Source organism: Ptychodera flava, chromosome 13 (genome assembly GCF_041260155.1).
Source record: "Ptychodera flava strain L36383 chromosome 13, AS_Pfla_20210202, whole genome shotgun sequence".
NCBI lineage: Eukaryota > Metazoa > Hemichordata > Enteropneusta > Ptychoderidae > Ptychodera > Ptychodera flava.
In genome coordinates this window covers 31,126,659-31,142,204 of record NC_091940.1, presented here as the reverse complement: position 1 = coordinate 31,142,204, position 15,546 = coordinate 31,126,659, and the positions used below count along the sequence as shown (strand labels likewise).

The 15,546-nt window shown below is 37.8% G+C and overlaps 1 protein-coding gene across 1 annotated transcript; it reads right to left on the bottom strand.

Annotated features, from left to right (window-relative positions):
- Positions 1-1,539: 1,539 nt before the first annotated feature.
- Positions 1,540-9,847, bottom strand: LOC139148146 (uncharacterized). The gene is made up of 9 exons (XM_070719456.1): positions 9,648-9,847; positions 8,652-8,961; positions 7,727-7,891; positions 7,190-7,219; positions 6,709-6,843; positions 5,920-6,018; positions 5,114-5,260; positions 3,603-3,737; positions 1,540-2,218 (listed from the first exon to the last, which is right to left on the bottom strand). The coding sequence occupies exons 1-9, from the start codon at positions 9,741-9,743 to the stop codon at positions 1,815-1,817; spliced, it is 1,521 nt and encodes a 506-aa protein (XP_070575557.1). The 5' UTR covers positions 9,744-9,847; the 3' UTR covers positions 1,540-1,814.
- Between the last annotated feature and the right edge of the window lie 5,699 nt (positions 9,848-15,546).

Sequence of the window (15,546 nt, the reverse complement as noted above, 5' to 3'; positions counted from 1 at the left end):
TACAAAGCATGGTTAGACATACAATGTCAAGCTCAAGATTAACATTTCAACTCATAGCCGCAGACAAACCCGCGTGGTGCGGTGGTTAGAGTGCGGGGGGGGGGGGGTCTTGAGATTGCGCGTCTCTGGTTCGATGCCCTGTTAGGTACACTTTTCAACTTATAATTAGAAAGTATAGTACCACATGCGAGGCATATGAAAAGATATGTCATATAGCACTCTGAAGGAGGCAATACGCATTGGTTCGAAGGAATGGACCCGTGCGAGCGGATGATGGTCAAATACCGTCTCTTCCATTCATTAAACCTTCTCAGGCTTGTTTTACAAGTTTAACATTTTCAGCGTTTACTTGTCATGACCAAAATCAGTAGCACGCTTTTATCACCTTCGTGTGCCACAGTACAAGACCAGTTTTTTCTTGCCCAGGTGAGATTAAGTACTACGGTTAGAGCCTTTACAGCAGTGTGGTCTATGTTAAACCGTTGGCAATGCTGAAACTAGACATATCTTAAAGGGAGGCAGTCGTCGGAACTCTGTTCAAAGGTTGCCAGGGACCCCTACGACCGACATAAACGATGTATCTAGGGTACGTTGGCGGTTGATGACATGAATATGACATGAATATCGTAAAATTTCAATGTTGCAGCTATGTTGACTTGATGCACCTATAGATATCGTGCATGTAATAAATTGTTTGCAAACAAGAAAGTCGCACACGCGCAGTTCCGAGTACTGCCTCCCTTTAATTGAAGAGTTGCCAAGAAAACCAGGTGTAACTATCGTCTAGCAGTAATATAATCCCTGCGAAAGTTGAAACATTATCTGGAAGGAGGTCAGACGTAGTCAAAACAACACCACCAGATCCGTTTCATGATGCATTCTGTTCAATCCGAAAATGTCGCCAGAGGGGAGGGGAATGGCAGCTTGGCGGAATGTGTCCTCTAGATGTTATTTACAACTCAAAGTAGTGCGACTAAGTGTGAGACAGTTTGACGTAAAGTTAGCCATACATAAATTTGCATAGTCTAGTCCGCTTGCCTGGTTAGGTCGGCGTTGCTCCTGGGGAGGGACTGTGACCTTGCCCGAGGACTAAAATACACTTCGCTAGCGAAGTTGATATATTTGACACACCATGATCCCCAATACATTATGATATAGTTATAAGACTTTTTAGTGTGTCTAAAGCATGTATCCCTCCGTAGCCAATTAACATATGTTCCGCGAGAGCTATAAAGGATGAGAGAGAGAGAGAGAGAGAGAGAGAGAGAGAGAGAGAGAGAGAGAGAGAGAGAGAGAGAGAGAGAGAGAGGCAAGGAAACAGTTATACACATACATGTATACATCACACATGGGCAGGCGAAGCAAATATGACAGTGTGAAAGCAGATTGACGAAAAATGTGGAAGACAAAACTGCTTAATTACCCAATAATTCACCTAGTTGACACAAAATTATACAAAAACGGATTACTATGAAAGTGTAGCTCGGGGAAACGGGTAATGTATTAGGGTGATCAAATCAGACACACACGTTGTGCGACTTTTGTTTGCATTTGCTGAATAGTTTATTAACATGCATGAAGAGAGAAACTTGTGAAGAGATAAATTAAATAACTAAGGACTTCTTAATTTCTGAATCTTTTTCTGTTTGCTCACATACACGTTTTTTTTCAAATTCGAAGATTTACCTACTTGCCAGGCTGAAGTCGATTTTCGTTCTAATCAAATGTAGAATAATCAATATGCATAAAGGAATCGTTTGTTTTTAATCGGAGTCGACGACATTAATCGGCGGCACCAATGGTCTTTGCCGAATCTACTTCTTGCCGTTGTCGGCGCTCCTCTTCTTAAACGGCTTCATCTCTCGCATCTTTTCAGCTTGCTTGCCGTTGTCGGCGCTCCTCTCCTTACGCTTCATCTCTTGCATCTTTTGCATCTTTTGCATCTTTTCAGATTGCTTGCCGTTGTCGGCGCTCCTCTTCTTACGTTTCATCTCTCGCATCTTTTCAGATTGCTTTGGAGTCTTCATGTAGTGGCGCTCTTTCGGTAGATTCTCCTTCTTCTTGAACACAACACCAGTCAGATCCCTCTTGTTGGCTCTCTTGGCCTGCTGATCAATTCTGAAGTGCACGTCATCGTAGTGACGCAGCTTACCCTTCTCCTTCATCGACGACTTGCTCACCTCCTCCTCCTTGTCGTTAGATTTATCCCTTTTGTACCCTAAAGTATGCAAATCAATACAGATAGCTTTATGAATCCACACGTTGCTATATTATACAGCACATACACTCTCTCGTGGTTCTACAATTTTGAAGTCACATAGCTTTGAAAAGAGTTATTCTGCACGATTGTAAAACCGTAAGAGTTTTAATAGATTTTGCCTGAAAGCCGAAATGGACAAACGTATTCAGTTGCCATACTACCTAGGGATTGCCTAAGCTGTAAAATGTAACTCAATAGTACTTGACATTCCAAATTTGTTAGACTCTTTAGTATTAAAGTAGAACGCACTTCTTGTACAGAGATATTCGAATTTTCACACTTTCATTTTCCCCATAGAGGTAACAAAAGAATGGCGGCCGTTTTGAATGTCATTTGTCGGTAAATACTGCGTAATTTGTTTCTTCTAGTACCAAACTTTCCACGGTTATCTCTGATTTTTATTCTTGATTTGGTAAGAGAAATACTGCAAGTTTCATTGAAGAAAATCTGAGCAAACTTTTAAGTCTTTCACTTTCGAGGCGCATACTACCTTAACAAAATATTCTATTTCCTTTCTTGCAAAAGTCATGGGCTGTCATTCGTATTCTATCCTTTTTCTAAATAACGAACCAAATAACCAAAAAACGAGCAAACTGAAAGCACTCCTCTTCTTTCGAGTGAAATTTATCGAGAATTAAGGGTACGACAAAGTTGACAAAATTCTCCCACATTTTTCTATCTACCGAAATCAATGAAAATGTATTTAACGTTTGGCTGCTCGAAGTCTAGACTTGAGCGGACAGGCCCAACATGCTATCGCGAATGCAAGAGGCGATATCTGTATAAATTTTGATGGTTGAATATTGTCAAAGGGTCATTGTTACCGATAGATTGACAGAGTGACAATCTGCTTAAGTGAATGGTACATTCCTCCATGATAACTTTCTTTCCTGATATATTGTTCCATACCTGCCTTAATGACAAACACAAAAGGTGCAACATTTTTTTTTCAATCGTCCTTGAATCCCTCTACTCGTTTCGAGATCAGTGTAAACGTATATTAAAGGGGCAGTCCGCAATCCCTGGTCCTCGCATCAGTTGTTGACATTGACTGTTTATGTGATTTTAGTCCTTTGTTCTCCTTTGAAAGTTGTGCACGGTTAGTAAATTTGCTTGGAGATATTACTGACAAAAAACCTGCCCCTTTAACCATTGAAGGCCTACACCCCTACGTGTAGCTTTGGTGAGTTACCAAAAAGTCAGGCTTGAAAGGGTTCAAAGTCTAAATCTTTCCCTTAGTAAGTTTACTGCTTGCCACTGATTTATGCGAACTCGTTCTTGACTTCACAGTTTTATAAAATTCAAACCAGAGTAGACATTGCTAGCTTTTTGTTACACTCACCGTAATATCCATCACAGTACTCTTCGTCCGAGCCATCGAAACAGTCTTCGTAGCCATCACAGATGTAACTGTAGGGAAATTCCGAGCAGTATATGTCGTCACTGTAACCCGCCGGACATGTGAAGTATTGTGGACCTGGTGAACGAAATCAGAACAGCAAGTTGACCAGGTTTGATGCAAAATTTTCGCCTTAAAATAATCTGAGTACGAGTTAAGTAGACTGAGCGGACTGAGTTGGTTCAATTTTAAGAGTGCCCGAGCCGCTGCGTTTGCAATGATGTTTCATTGTTTTTTTCTGTGAATTGAAGATAAAGATCTCAAATTTTAAAGAATGCAAAAAATAAATATGTCAACAGATTAATTCTGTGGCAAGAACGAGTTGAAAAGCATTCACTTTACGTTAAGAAAACAGAATTTCTAAATATTCAATAAAATGTGACCTTACACATGTATCTACTTTCAAATTAAGTTCTCTGATGGTTATACACATTTTGCTTGCATTTTGGTCATGTTCAATGATATGTTAAAGGTTTGGAAAGTATATTCATTCAAATATTTGATTTGAAAATTGAAGTATCACAATTTATGTCTTTTGAAGTCTTCTCCACTGACAAATGACAGTCGATAAAAATGTTTTGTTAATTATATCATACTCTAACCCGATGGAATTTACAACATATTTTATGGCTGAAATGTTGAACTTCACATAGCCAGAATAAAAATATGGGGTCACCAGCATGGTTACGGACCCACATACCTATAATAAATCTCTGTCAATTTTACACTGGAAAAAATACTACTGGACAAACAAGTTTTCTTTGTGTAATTCTGGTGCATCATTTAGAAGGGGTTATGAACAACACCAGTTTTTAAAGATTTTAAATTTCAGTTTCTGAGTGAATAAATTCCATGTTTTTCATGTTCGATGACGTAGCCGGTCACTCGATCAACCTCAAAACAAGAGATGGTTGTTCAACAACGATGGTGAAGTGCCCTCGCAGTTGACGATACAACATGCCAGGTCCTACATCGAAAGGAAATACAGGAAGGTCTGTGAGCGTTATTTCAAGGGAGGGGTCGTAGGAACTACGTCTGTGCGACTTAATTGTCTACAATCTATTTCCATTTGCGATTTCTGAATGCATCACGTCAACATTATAGCGGCAACATTATAATTTTACGTTCTGCACTATGGCGAACATATTTCAACTTTCATCAATCGCTGATGTAACTTGGAAACAGTGTTTACATTGGTCATATTGGTCCCATACTACTATTGAGCAAAGTTCCGACGACCCCTCCCTCTAATCACATTTACAATATCTGAAACAATCGTTACAGCCCGAACTCTGATACAATAATGATTTCTTTGATAATGAGATCCCCTTTTATTTGTGAGCTTATTTACTTCCTTATGTCTGTTTATTTCCTCGTTACTTCACAACCAATAACAGCGGCGCTATCAGGCATATATATTTTAACTGTGTATACCCAAATCAAGTACTACTTACCGCACATATATTCAGCTTCATCCTCGCCGTAGACGCAGTCCCAGGCACCGTCGCACTCCCAATCGCACGGGATCTCTCCCCACACTTCGTAATAATCACCATAGTAGTCATCATACTCATATACAAAACAGCCGAAGGTACAACCACCTACACAAAGTTTAAAAGTGAAACACTTCTCAATATGAGACGAAAACTTTGAAATATGTCTGGAGGCACAATTCCGCGTCGACTAATTTTGAAAAAAAACCAAACTTTCACACGAAGGTATTCATGTTTGAAAATTAGGAACGTAAAATCAGATGAAGTGAAATTGTCAATTTACGAAAAGCGTAACAGGTTGACAAACACACAAAAGATGTTTTCCAAATCCTTCTTAAAATAGTACTACATCATGGAAAGGCGTTAATTTTTTCACCGGAGTTGTTATGAATCGTCTGTCTTTCCAATATAGAATTCCTGCACACACAAGTAAATTTCATTTAATTAAATAATTAATTAATTAATTAATTTATTTATTTATGTATTTATTTGTTTATTTATTTATTTATTTATTTATTTATTTATTATTTATTTATTTATTTATTTATTTATAACTATTTATATTGTCTTTAAGCTTGCTTCAAGATATTTCATATAAATGATATATGACGATCATTGGAATGATTGAAGAAAAACCGGCCTAATGGACAGATCTGTCTTATGTCCCATCATGGAAGTGTTTTTATCTCCAAGTGCCAAGAGTTTCGCATTGAGATTCCTTTTATTTTGTTATAGTCGTTGAACACTATGCATTAATATTTACTCACATCCTTGTTCGTCTTCTCCATACGGGCAATCATCCATGCCATCACAGTACCACTCGCAAGGAATATAGTCACCGGTATTGTAACACGGGCAGTCGGTTCCTGTAAAAAGTTAATTGGTCTAATTAACAGTAATTGAACTCTGAAGCATAACCCACAACGGTAGAAAACTAGCCGGACTCGCAATAGGTATGTATGTATGTATGTATGTATGTATGTATGTATGTACTGGTATGGTTGTAGATAAGTGTGTACCTGTGTATCTGTGCATCTATCTATCCAATTATCTTTCTTGCTATCTACCTTTCTGTATGTATGTATGTATGTATGTATGTATGTATGTATGTATGTATGTATGTATGTATGTATGTATGTATGTATGTATGTATGTATGTATGTATGTATGTATGTATGTACCGGTATGCTAGTAGGTAAGTGTGTACCTGTGTACCTGTGTATCTATCTATCTATCTATCTATCTATCTATCTATCTATCTATCTATCTATCTATCTATCTATCTATCTATCTATCTATCTATTTATCTATCTTTCTTCCTATCTACCTATATATCCTTTTTCTGTGTGTCTAGGTATCTACACATGTCTCTACCTTTGGCGAAACTGAAGAACGCTTAGCTCTGTCATCCTGCAAAAAACAATGTTGATGAAATGAGACCCCCTAGGATTATCTGTATTTGTAATTTGTTTAATGTTAGCCATGGATATTTCAGCCTTGCTGTTGGATTTTTCTATATATAATTCAAGTGAAGCATAACAAGAATATAAATTTACCGCAGCCGTATTCATCACTTCCGTCAGCACAGTCTGGATAGCCATCACAGATTTGATACCAATAGATTGGTGAATAGTAGGAACTGCCACTGTAATCATCATAACTAGTGATGCAGTCATAAGCATAATCGTCTTCTGTAGAAGGAGTGAATATACAGAAGACTTTAGTGAAGGAAAAGTTTTTAGTCACGAACCCAGATTCCTGTAACATTTTACCCCAAAGCGATCTGATTGATCAACACATTCCCGGTTATCCACGGCACGATGATGAATTCGATGAAGACCAAGAATAGGCCTCGTTTCCTTCTGCTAAACTATAAGTCAGTGGGAATATTGGGAATGGACAGGGAAATTATCCTGCCATTGCTACAAAGGGCAATCCTTATCATAGCACCAATGTTCGCATAGCCCTCATAAGTACATTTTCCAGACTATGGAATATTCAAAAGCTGTATCGTCAGACGAAACGTTTTCTACTCACCGTAACAATCTTCGCTAATCGCATAACAAACTAGAAAAAAGGAAGAGATTTCAATGTTAATAAAATTGAAGTCCTATTCTCGTCACTTTGGGGTGAGATCAATTGGAAAAGTGGATTGAGAAACACTTGTGCGGTTTCACTGTTTTAGTTATTCCTGTATGCCTTCATTGGTGGGCCTGCAGTCTCTCCGCAGGTCTGTTTTGATTTCGATGTTTTTCAAACACGGACGAAAACGTTTTATTGAATTCCAGAGCAAACCCAACATGCGCAGCGAAAGGAATCAGTAATACATACAAGAAAGTAAGAAACTGTATGAACTAATTACAAATTAATTAATGACGACCGTGAATGAATTGGTAATAAGTTAGTGTAACAACAGTGCGCTGTTCATGACGTTTTAACTGCTTTCTTTAGTGGTATGAAGTGACGACAAATATACATTCAAAGAGTTAAAGTGAGTTGTCCATTTGCCCGTTGATCAAGACAAACTCTCGGGTATAAGACAGAATAAACAGCATCTAAATTGAGAATACTCACGTTCAAATATTGATTCGACATCCCGCCTGGCTTGACAGGCCGCCTCAGATTCATCGTCGAAGTAGTAGATACAGTCATAGTATGAATCGCAGATAAATTCGGCTGGCATGCAGAAGTCTCCACACTGATAGCCCACAGGAAAACTGAACGAGAAGTTCATGCAAACTGGACAAATAAAATCATTGATAGAGCAATGAGCAACTGTAGAAACTGTATTTTGTTAGTGTGATTAACCAATTTACTCTGTCATCCTTAATTATTATGCAATGGCACTATCGCACTTTTTCAGCATAGTGTTTCTAGCCAACATTTGATTGTCAAGAATATGCAAAAGTGAGTGATTTCACTCTCGGACAACATATAATATACGGATAGCCAACAAGCCACATGTTCGTGCAAACAGTTGTAGCTATGCAGGGGATTTTCCTGTATTTTCCTACGAGGAACAACTGTAGGTACGATTCGGTTGTTTTCGAAGTTAGTCGATGGTGAAGGGAAAGGTGTGAGGTAAGGAGATGGCAGTGGGGGCTTATTAGTTGGAAGAGGGCAGAGAGGGGGTTTACGTTAGGACGACGGGGCGTGGGGACTCAGAGAGCAGAATGCCTGAGGGACTTTTCAACATGTAGCAGGAGGACAGATACTAGCAGTTATTATTTACCCCTGCGATTTGTTGTCCTTCAAAATACACTAAAGTACGATATTTTATACGTGAAAACACTCCTGGTTGCAAAATCGATGCACTATCTAGCGAACACTGCATATTTTCAAGGAAATACGATGCATATCTGAGACGCGATGCGATTGAGCTTTCGAATGTCTAATGTACGTTCACTGGCTGCTTGTGGTATCCGAGGGACAAAAAATATATAGTATTCCAATGCCATGATGCTCTGCCGACATTAAAGTAACATTTCAGTTTACTTACGTTGAGTTCCGAGTGCAGATTCAAGGTCAATGATGATTCTAGATATGATGTCATCCCCAAGGTAGTCGTGGGGACCGTTCGGGTAATACCCTTCGGTCGTCCACCAATAGTAATTTTCAGTCGTCCACTGATTGTACTGGTCATAATTTTCGGTCGACCACTGATTGTACTGGTTATAACCTTCGGTCGACCACTGATTGTACTGGTTATAATCTTCGGTCCCCCACTGATAACCGTCGGTCGTCCCACCCCAGTTTTCCTTCTTCTGCTCGGGCTTCGAGGGCTTGTAAGGAATTGCAAAACGCTTTCGCTACAGAGAAAATAGTGTTTAACAAATTATCAACTGTTAGGTTCACAACAGACTATACATTATTATTGGATGTCAAACTCTCACCAATATCTTGTCATGTTAGACTAACGAGTTTGCGCACAGACAGACGTCCATGCATTCTGATTTAAATGTTTATTCATGAATGGAAAGCGTATCTCGAAGTTCAGGACATTTGTCTACCGTCGAAGCAGTGTTACGTTGAAATCAACCAATAAGACATTGACTATAACGCAGCATAGTAAAGTCCGGAAACATAAGAGTTTGTTTCAACCCCAGCTTTTTTCTCGATCGTCAATTTGTGAAAAAAATGTGCTCTGCGCACGGGTAAAAATTTTAATAGCGCATAATTTCGGAGAGTGAAGTTACACACGTTATTTTGCTGTGTGGCAGAAATTACCGCTGCGTGTGAACGTTGTTTTCGTGTCAGCAGGGGAATCTTGTGAGCTCAAAATATGAACTAAAAGGGCATCGCCTTGTCATTTTTGTGAGAGACCTAAGATTATAAATATATCTTTTAATTTTGTCGTTTTGTGGCTTAGGCTTGATACATAAAGTCATTATTAAACAATTGATATTTCACTGATATTTCGCCTGTTCGTTATTCTAGCTGCAAAATCTCGTGAATGAAATCAGCTGAGTTATGGTGATGCTTGTACGTGTATTACCTGTTTCTGGCCACTCTGCTCATCCTTTGCCGGCTTGGCCTCTGCATTGAGAGCAGCAAGACACACCAACGCCACAAACACCGTGTAGAACTGCATTGTTTCGACGTTCGAATGAGTATACTGGTATCAGAAATCTGTCACCAGAGATTGGTGCAAATCTACAACTTTCATCTATATTTATAGAGGTGGTAGGAGAATTTACCATAGCCCAACAAAGGTGGCAGTCATTATCCAAAATATTTACATCGAAAATTACGTTTGCAAAAAAAGGATAATTATGGTATAATTCCGCCATCTATGAAATAAAAAATGTCAAAACTTGTCGGAGCTTGACGTAATCTGACAAAGAACAAATGTGAAAGTTTCTGAAATTTGCGACAAAAACGATTTTGAACAGTAACTGTTGTTTTATCTCTCTGAGGTCGCCATAGACAGAAAGGCTTGATAAATGGCTTTCGGGTCACACCATGATTCTTTTAGAGAGTTGGTTCTGTTTTATTTAGTCGAAAGTACGGAGATGTCTTTACTTAGGGACATTCAATTATCATAGCCGGGGTGGGACGGCAGATTCTCCTCGTTTCTCCGTCAAAATAAGAATACCTCCCTACTCAAAAAATTGATGACCCTACTCATCTATTGATAGAGGAGCTTTTGATATTTTATTATTTTTTTTTTCTGTTTGTAAAAGAAATGTACAACATTTTTCTACAAAAAAACCTGAAAAAAATGTTTTTAAAGCCTTATGAACTTAGAAAGATAAGAAGTTAATAAGACCGAAAACACACGCACTTGTATTCCGATCGTAGTGTACAGACATCAGAGCATGAAAGGCACACGGAGACTCGCCTTCATGTCTCGGAATACATTGTACAATGAAAGCAGATTTTTAACAAGGTGGGTATTTTTTGAAATCGAGTGGACCCCCAGTGCTGTTTGAAAAACGCTTGACCCCCACCCCCTGCAGTTTCCATTTTCAGATAACACCCCCTGTATTTTGTATCATGCTGGCTAACCTCCGGCAAAAAAATAATCAAACTATCCTTTACAACCATTTTGGATAGCTAACAGATTTTTCCCGGGTCTTTGAAACTCAGGTCGGTGTCGGACTATACAAGCTTTACCGTAAAAATACTATAGACTGCTAAAAGATGGCTAGTCTATGTATTAAGCATCATGATTCTGCGAACTCGTTATCCTTTGCATGATTTTTATTCTTGAACCATCGATTATTCGATTTAATTTTTTGTCAAACCCTTTTTCATCACCTGTTTCATCACCTTTTAGTAATGCTCATTTTAGCTCTTATTGTCACCAAAACATGTTGTCTTGCCGTGCGCAACACAATAAAATAGATGCCTCCTTTAAAATGGAAGAATCCTTGTTTCAGTAATATCTGCTCGGAGGGTAGTAGCTGATGTGCGTAACCATGACATAAAATCAATGTTCTTATAAGCATCACAAAGCAACGACGAAACTTACTGTGGTTTTCGTTTGAACCGTTGGCAATGCAGAATATAGATAAACTGTCTGAACACTATCTGGAAGGAGGTCAGGCGAAGTCAAAGCAACAAACCTTTTCACGCACCGCTATTAAACTGTCCAGAACTCATTATTTGCCAGCGACGTTTGTGCGGGTCTAGTGGTGTTGTATAAACTGCGTCTCACCTCTTTGGAGACGTTGTTTTAACTTAAGCAGAGTTGATTTCTCTGAGATCGACTGGAGTTATAGCTAGACGATAGTCACACTTGACAGTGTTCAGTCTAGTAACAGTACTAGCAACGATTCAACACAAACCCCGTGTAAGCGGCTCTACATTCTTCTGAATCCAACAATTACTGAAATTAACCCTTGGATTAAATTTTTCAGCTGAAGAATATTTGTGTAAAGAGTGCAAAACTGGTCAAGGTAACAATAGTTTCCACTGAAATGAATGATATCAATAAACGTTTTACGAGGAAATTTAATAGCAATAATTGCAGTCATAATTAATCGTAACTACGGCTTTACCTGTTTTGTTAAATTTGCCATGAGAAAATCTGATTTGCTGATATGCTGGTTAATTATCTCGTAAGTGCAATCGTAAACCATAACGCTATTAAACTAGATAAACTTTGCAAAATTTTTGAGTTTCTCTGGAAGTACTGTAGATGAATTACACGTTTTAACTTGTCTGAAATTTCCAAACAGAAGCGGCTGGTTGGGACAAAATCAAAAGAATGAAACAGTTTAAATTGTTATAGGTGATAAATCAAACACATGGTATCGAAATCACTGTGAATGGTGTAATGACCAGTATGACATTTAGAAAGGTAAATATCAGGCGAAATTTCTCTTAATTTCTGTAATGCGTGTTTTCAAAAGGTAACCCCAGAAGAGAGAGTTATAGCAGGTTTTGATTTCAGTGTTAGTGACCCCGATTTTTAATGTTGATTTGGTAAGAGAATGGCTGAAAGTTTCATTCAGGAAAGTTCGGGCACTTTCGAAGCGCATACCACCTAACCATTACAGGCTACGTCAAACATGTCATTCCTGATACCAGTTTCGGACGTTTTGGCCGTGTAATAGTGCATTGAAACACTTCATTCGAGCTAAGTGCATTGAGTCTGTGTTTGCATATCGTCAGTCACAGACTCGACAACTGGCATTAATTACATGTAGTTCGATACCGGGTAATTTTATAGGCCTGGCTTAGATGATTATGTAGGCGGTGATACACTGGCCTCAGAGGATATCTTTCTGTATGTAAAGGTTGATGATAACTTTTGTTAGGTTATGTTAAAGAGGGGAATTTCGATCCCGGGAAGTTCTAACTTAGCTATCCGACAGATAAAATGCTTACTGTACCGTCACTAAATGTGTCATTGGCAATAAACAGTCAGTTTCGATTTTCGATTATTTTAACACCACCAGTAAACTTGATACTTTGTCAAATGATGTTACATAATTGATGTGACACTGTCAGAAGACATTTGCTGTTGATCTCCAACATTAATCCCAATGCTTGACTTACATCTTATAAATTGATAAAGTCAATTAATTAATTAATTAATTTTAATGTACACTTTTTAAATTGTGACAATTTTTAACTGTAAGAATTCAACCTGTCTGTATGGAATCTGGTTACAAAAGTTTAATAAATAAATAAAAATAATAAATAAATAATAAATTAATCGATTACTTTAATAAATAAATAAATAAATAAATAAATAATTAATTAATTAATTAATTAATTTTATTTATTTATTTATTAAAGTAATTGATTAATTTATTTTTTTATTTTTTTATTTATTTTTTTTTTATTAAACGTTTGTAACCAGATTCCATACAGACAGGTTGAATTCTTACAGTTAAAAATTGTCACAATTTAAAAAGTGTACATTAAAATTGGTCTGTTAAAAGTCATAAACGACATACATATGAAAAGGAAAGCTATCTGATATTGTAAAGATGTAAAGAGCGTAGTTGATGAAACTATTATGAAACGTTTGAGTAAGACACCTAGCAGTATCATACCGATTGGAGTGACGAGTTTTACTGATGGAAAGTGGGTTGATCAAGTAGTTCAACTTGTCAGTATCAATACAAATTTTATGAAAGAATAAATGACACAGCTTCTCTCTTCTCTAATGCAGTGTGTTGAAATTCGTTGTAATAGATTCTTGGTATTGTCACTTTCTAAGCTGACTCCTTCACAAAACGTTTTCCTGTTTTTCGATGAAATTGGTTAATCTTCATCATATAAAACTAAATGCATATGATGGTCCGCTGATTGGAACGTTTTTCATTTTTGTCTTCCCTAATCAAAATTGATTAGTCCACGCAGTTTACAGCCGTCAATAAATGGATAATGGAGAGATTGTTTGATCACGTGCACAGTTTGAACCTGCAATACTCAAATATGGCGGTACAGTTATTACTTTTGCTATATACCCCTCACCCCAGAGTCTGCTTCAATCTAAAACACGCATTTTTGTAATCAAGTTACAGTGCTTGTCTCTTGAGTTTAGAGTTTCATTTTTTGGCACACACGGATTTTTAGACTGCAGCTTACAAGTTGTTTAACTCTGATACACAGCATCAAACGACGTGAAGAATGCCGCACAATCTCTTATCGTACAGAATGTTACAAAATAAAAACACTGTAGTAGAGCTTTTACCTCTCAAAAAAGTGACAGTTACACTATATTTTTCCGATTGAGGCGTTTGATTGGCTCAAACTTTGCAGGCCGGTCGACCCATGGAGGTAGTTCACAGAGCATGTACGATAACCTCACAATGGTCAACCAGACCGCAAGGTTAGACCATTTAATAAGGGATGTTATTTATACGGATACGGGAGTATCGAAATAAATACAAAATTGGTTGAAGCTTGTCTTTATGGAAATTACCAAAATTACATGTGTATTCAACCCAGAAACGTAGCTCAATGTTTTATGTCTTATTCGTTATAAGTTGTGACCGACGGTTTATCAGTTTTAATATCTGCAATAATTGTCGCCCACGGGGCATGCGCCGGCTTTTCCGTCGTGTTGGCCGACCCTGACGGGCTCACAGCAAACACGACAGGAAAAGCCAGCGCATGATCCGTGGACTACAATTATTGCATCTACGGTTTTGAGGCTCCTTATGAACTCAACGTCAATCAACATCCAGTGATTCTCATTGTCGACTACTGCAATGCAGTTGCAGTTCTCAGAGTGAGTACTAAACTGGTCTTGCAAAAACATACGCTGCCAAAATGTTCTTTACTGTCGATGCTGCCAATCAAAATATCTCTTCGCTGTTTGTACGTATGATCTACGAAACCAATCGCTTATTCACCACCAATGTCTAAATGTTCGTGAACTATAAATTGCTGGGGCCAGGAGGTCACTGCTGGTTGCCCTTTGTACTGTGCATTCTTTCAAAGGATTACTCATAGGCAAAAAATATGAGAAGTTTAGCTTTGCCTGGCAGGGCTGTGTGTTGCCGGCTATATGGTTGAAAGACACAGCCCTGCCACGCAGAACTATGAGAAGGTATGACGATAGCTGTTTGCCAAACGTCTATGGGGTGAGAACACCTCCAAAATTATCTTGAAAACTTTATTTAAACTTAACTTATTATTATTATTCCATTGTTTGGTGATTAAATGATAATTATGTCAGTATTTAGCCATTATTTTGCAATTATTTGATCATTATATGGATATTATTTTGACATGATTATGAACTTATTTGGTAATTCGGTTGTTTTGACATTATTCAGCATTGATGTCTTGATTTGGAACTTATTTCATCATTATTATGCCATTATTTGGTGATTTGGTCATTTTTATGTCATTATTTGGTCTTTATTATGCGATTATTTGGTCATGATTACAATATTATCTTGACATTATTATGAATTTATTCTGTTAATTCGGTTCTTTTGCCATTATTCGGCATTGATGTCTTGATTTGGAACATCACACTGACATGTTTTTATTATGTCTAAGACTTGCTCAGAGACTCACAAAGGCATATGCATGGGCTGACCGAGACTGCGAAGTTTTGAGCCAATCATACGCCTGAATCGGGAAAAATTACTTTTTCGAGAGGTAAAAGTTCGTTACAGTGTATGAATTTTGTATAATAAGTGAATGTGCGGCAATCGACACATCCTTTGATGCAGTGTGTTAGATAAACACAACTTGTACTTCGCAGTCAAGTAATCTGTGTGTACCGAACCGTGAAACTCCAAACTCAAATGACAAGCGCTGTATAGGGTGCTTGCCGATTCGCATATTCAGCTTAAAAACGTATTTGGTCACGCAGTGTAAAGAGAAGTGACTTTATTGTACTGTGGACGATTGCTTTGAAAAAAATGTTGAAATACAGTAATTTTTGTGGTTTTTGTTGTATGTTATCGTGTTGTTTA

Excerpts from the sequence above, each read along its gene's own strand:
- LOC139148146 (XM_070719456.1), bottom strand. The coding sequence starts at position 9,743 with ATGCAGTTCTACACGGTGTTTGTGGCGTTGGTGTGTCTTGCTGCTCTC. Across the intron at positions 8,962-9,647 it reads AGCAGAGTGGCCAGAAACAG|CGAAAGCGTTTTGCAATTCC; the intron begins GTAATACACGTA and ends TTTTCTCTGTAG. Across the intron at positions 7,220-7,726 it reads TGTCGAATCAATATTTGAAC|TTTGTTATGCGATTAGCGAA; the intron begins GTGAGTATTCTC and ends CCTTTTTTCTAG.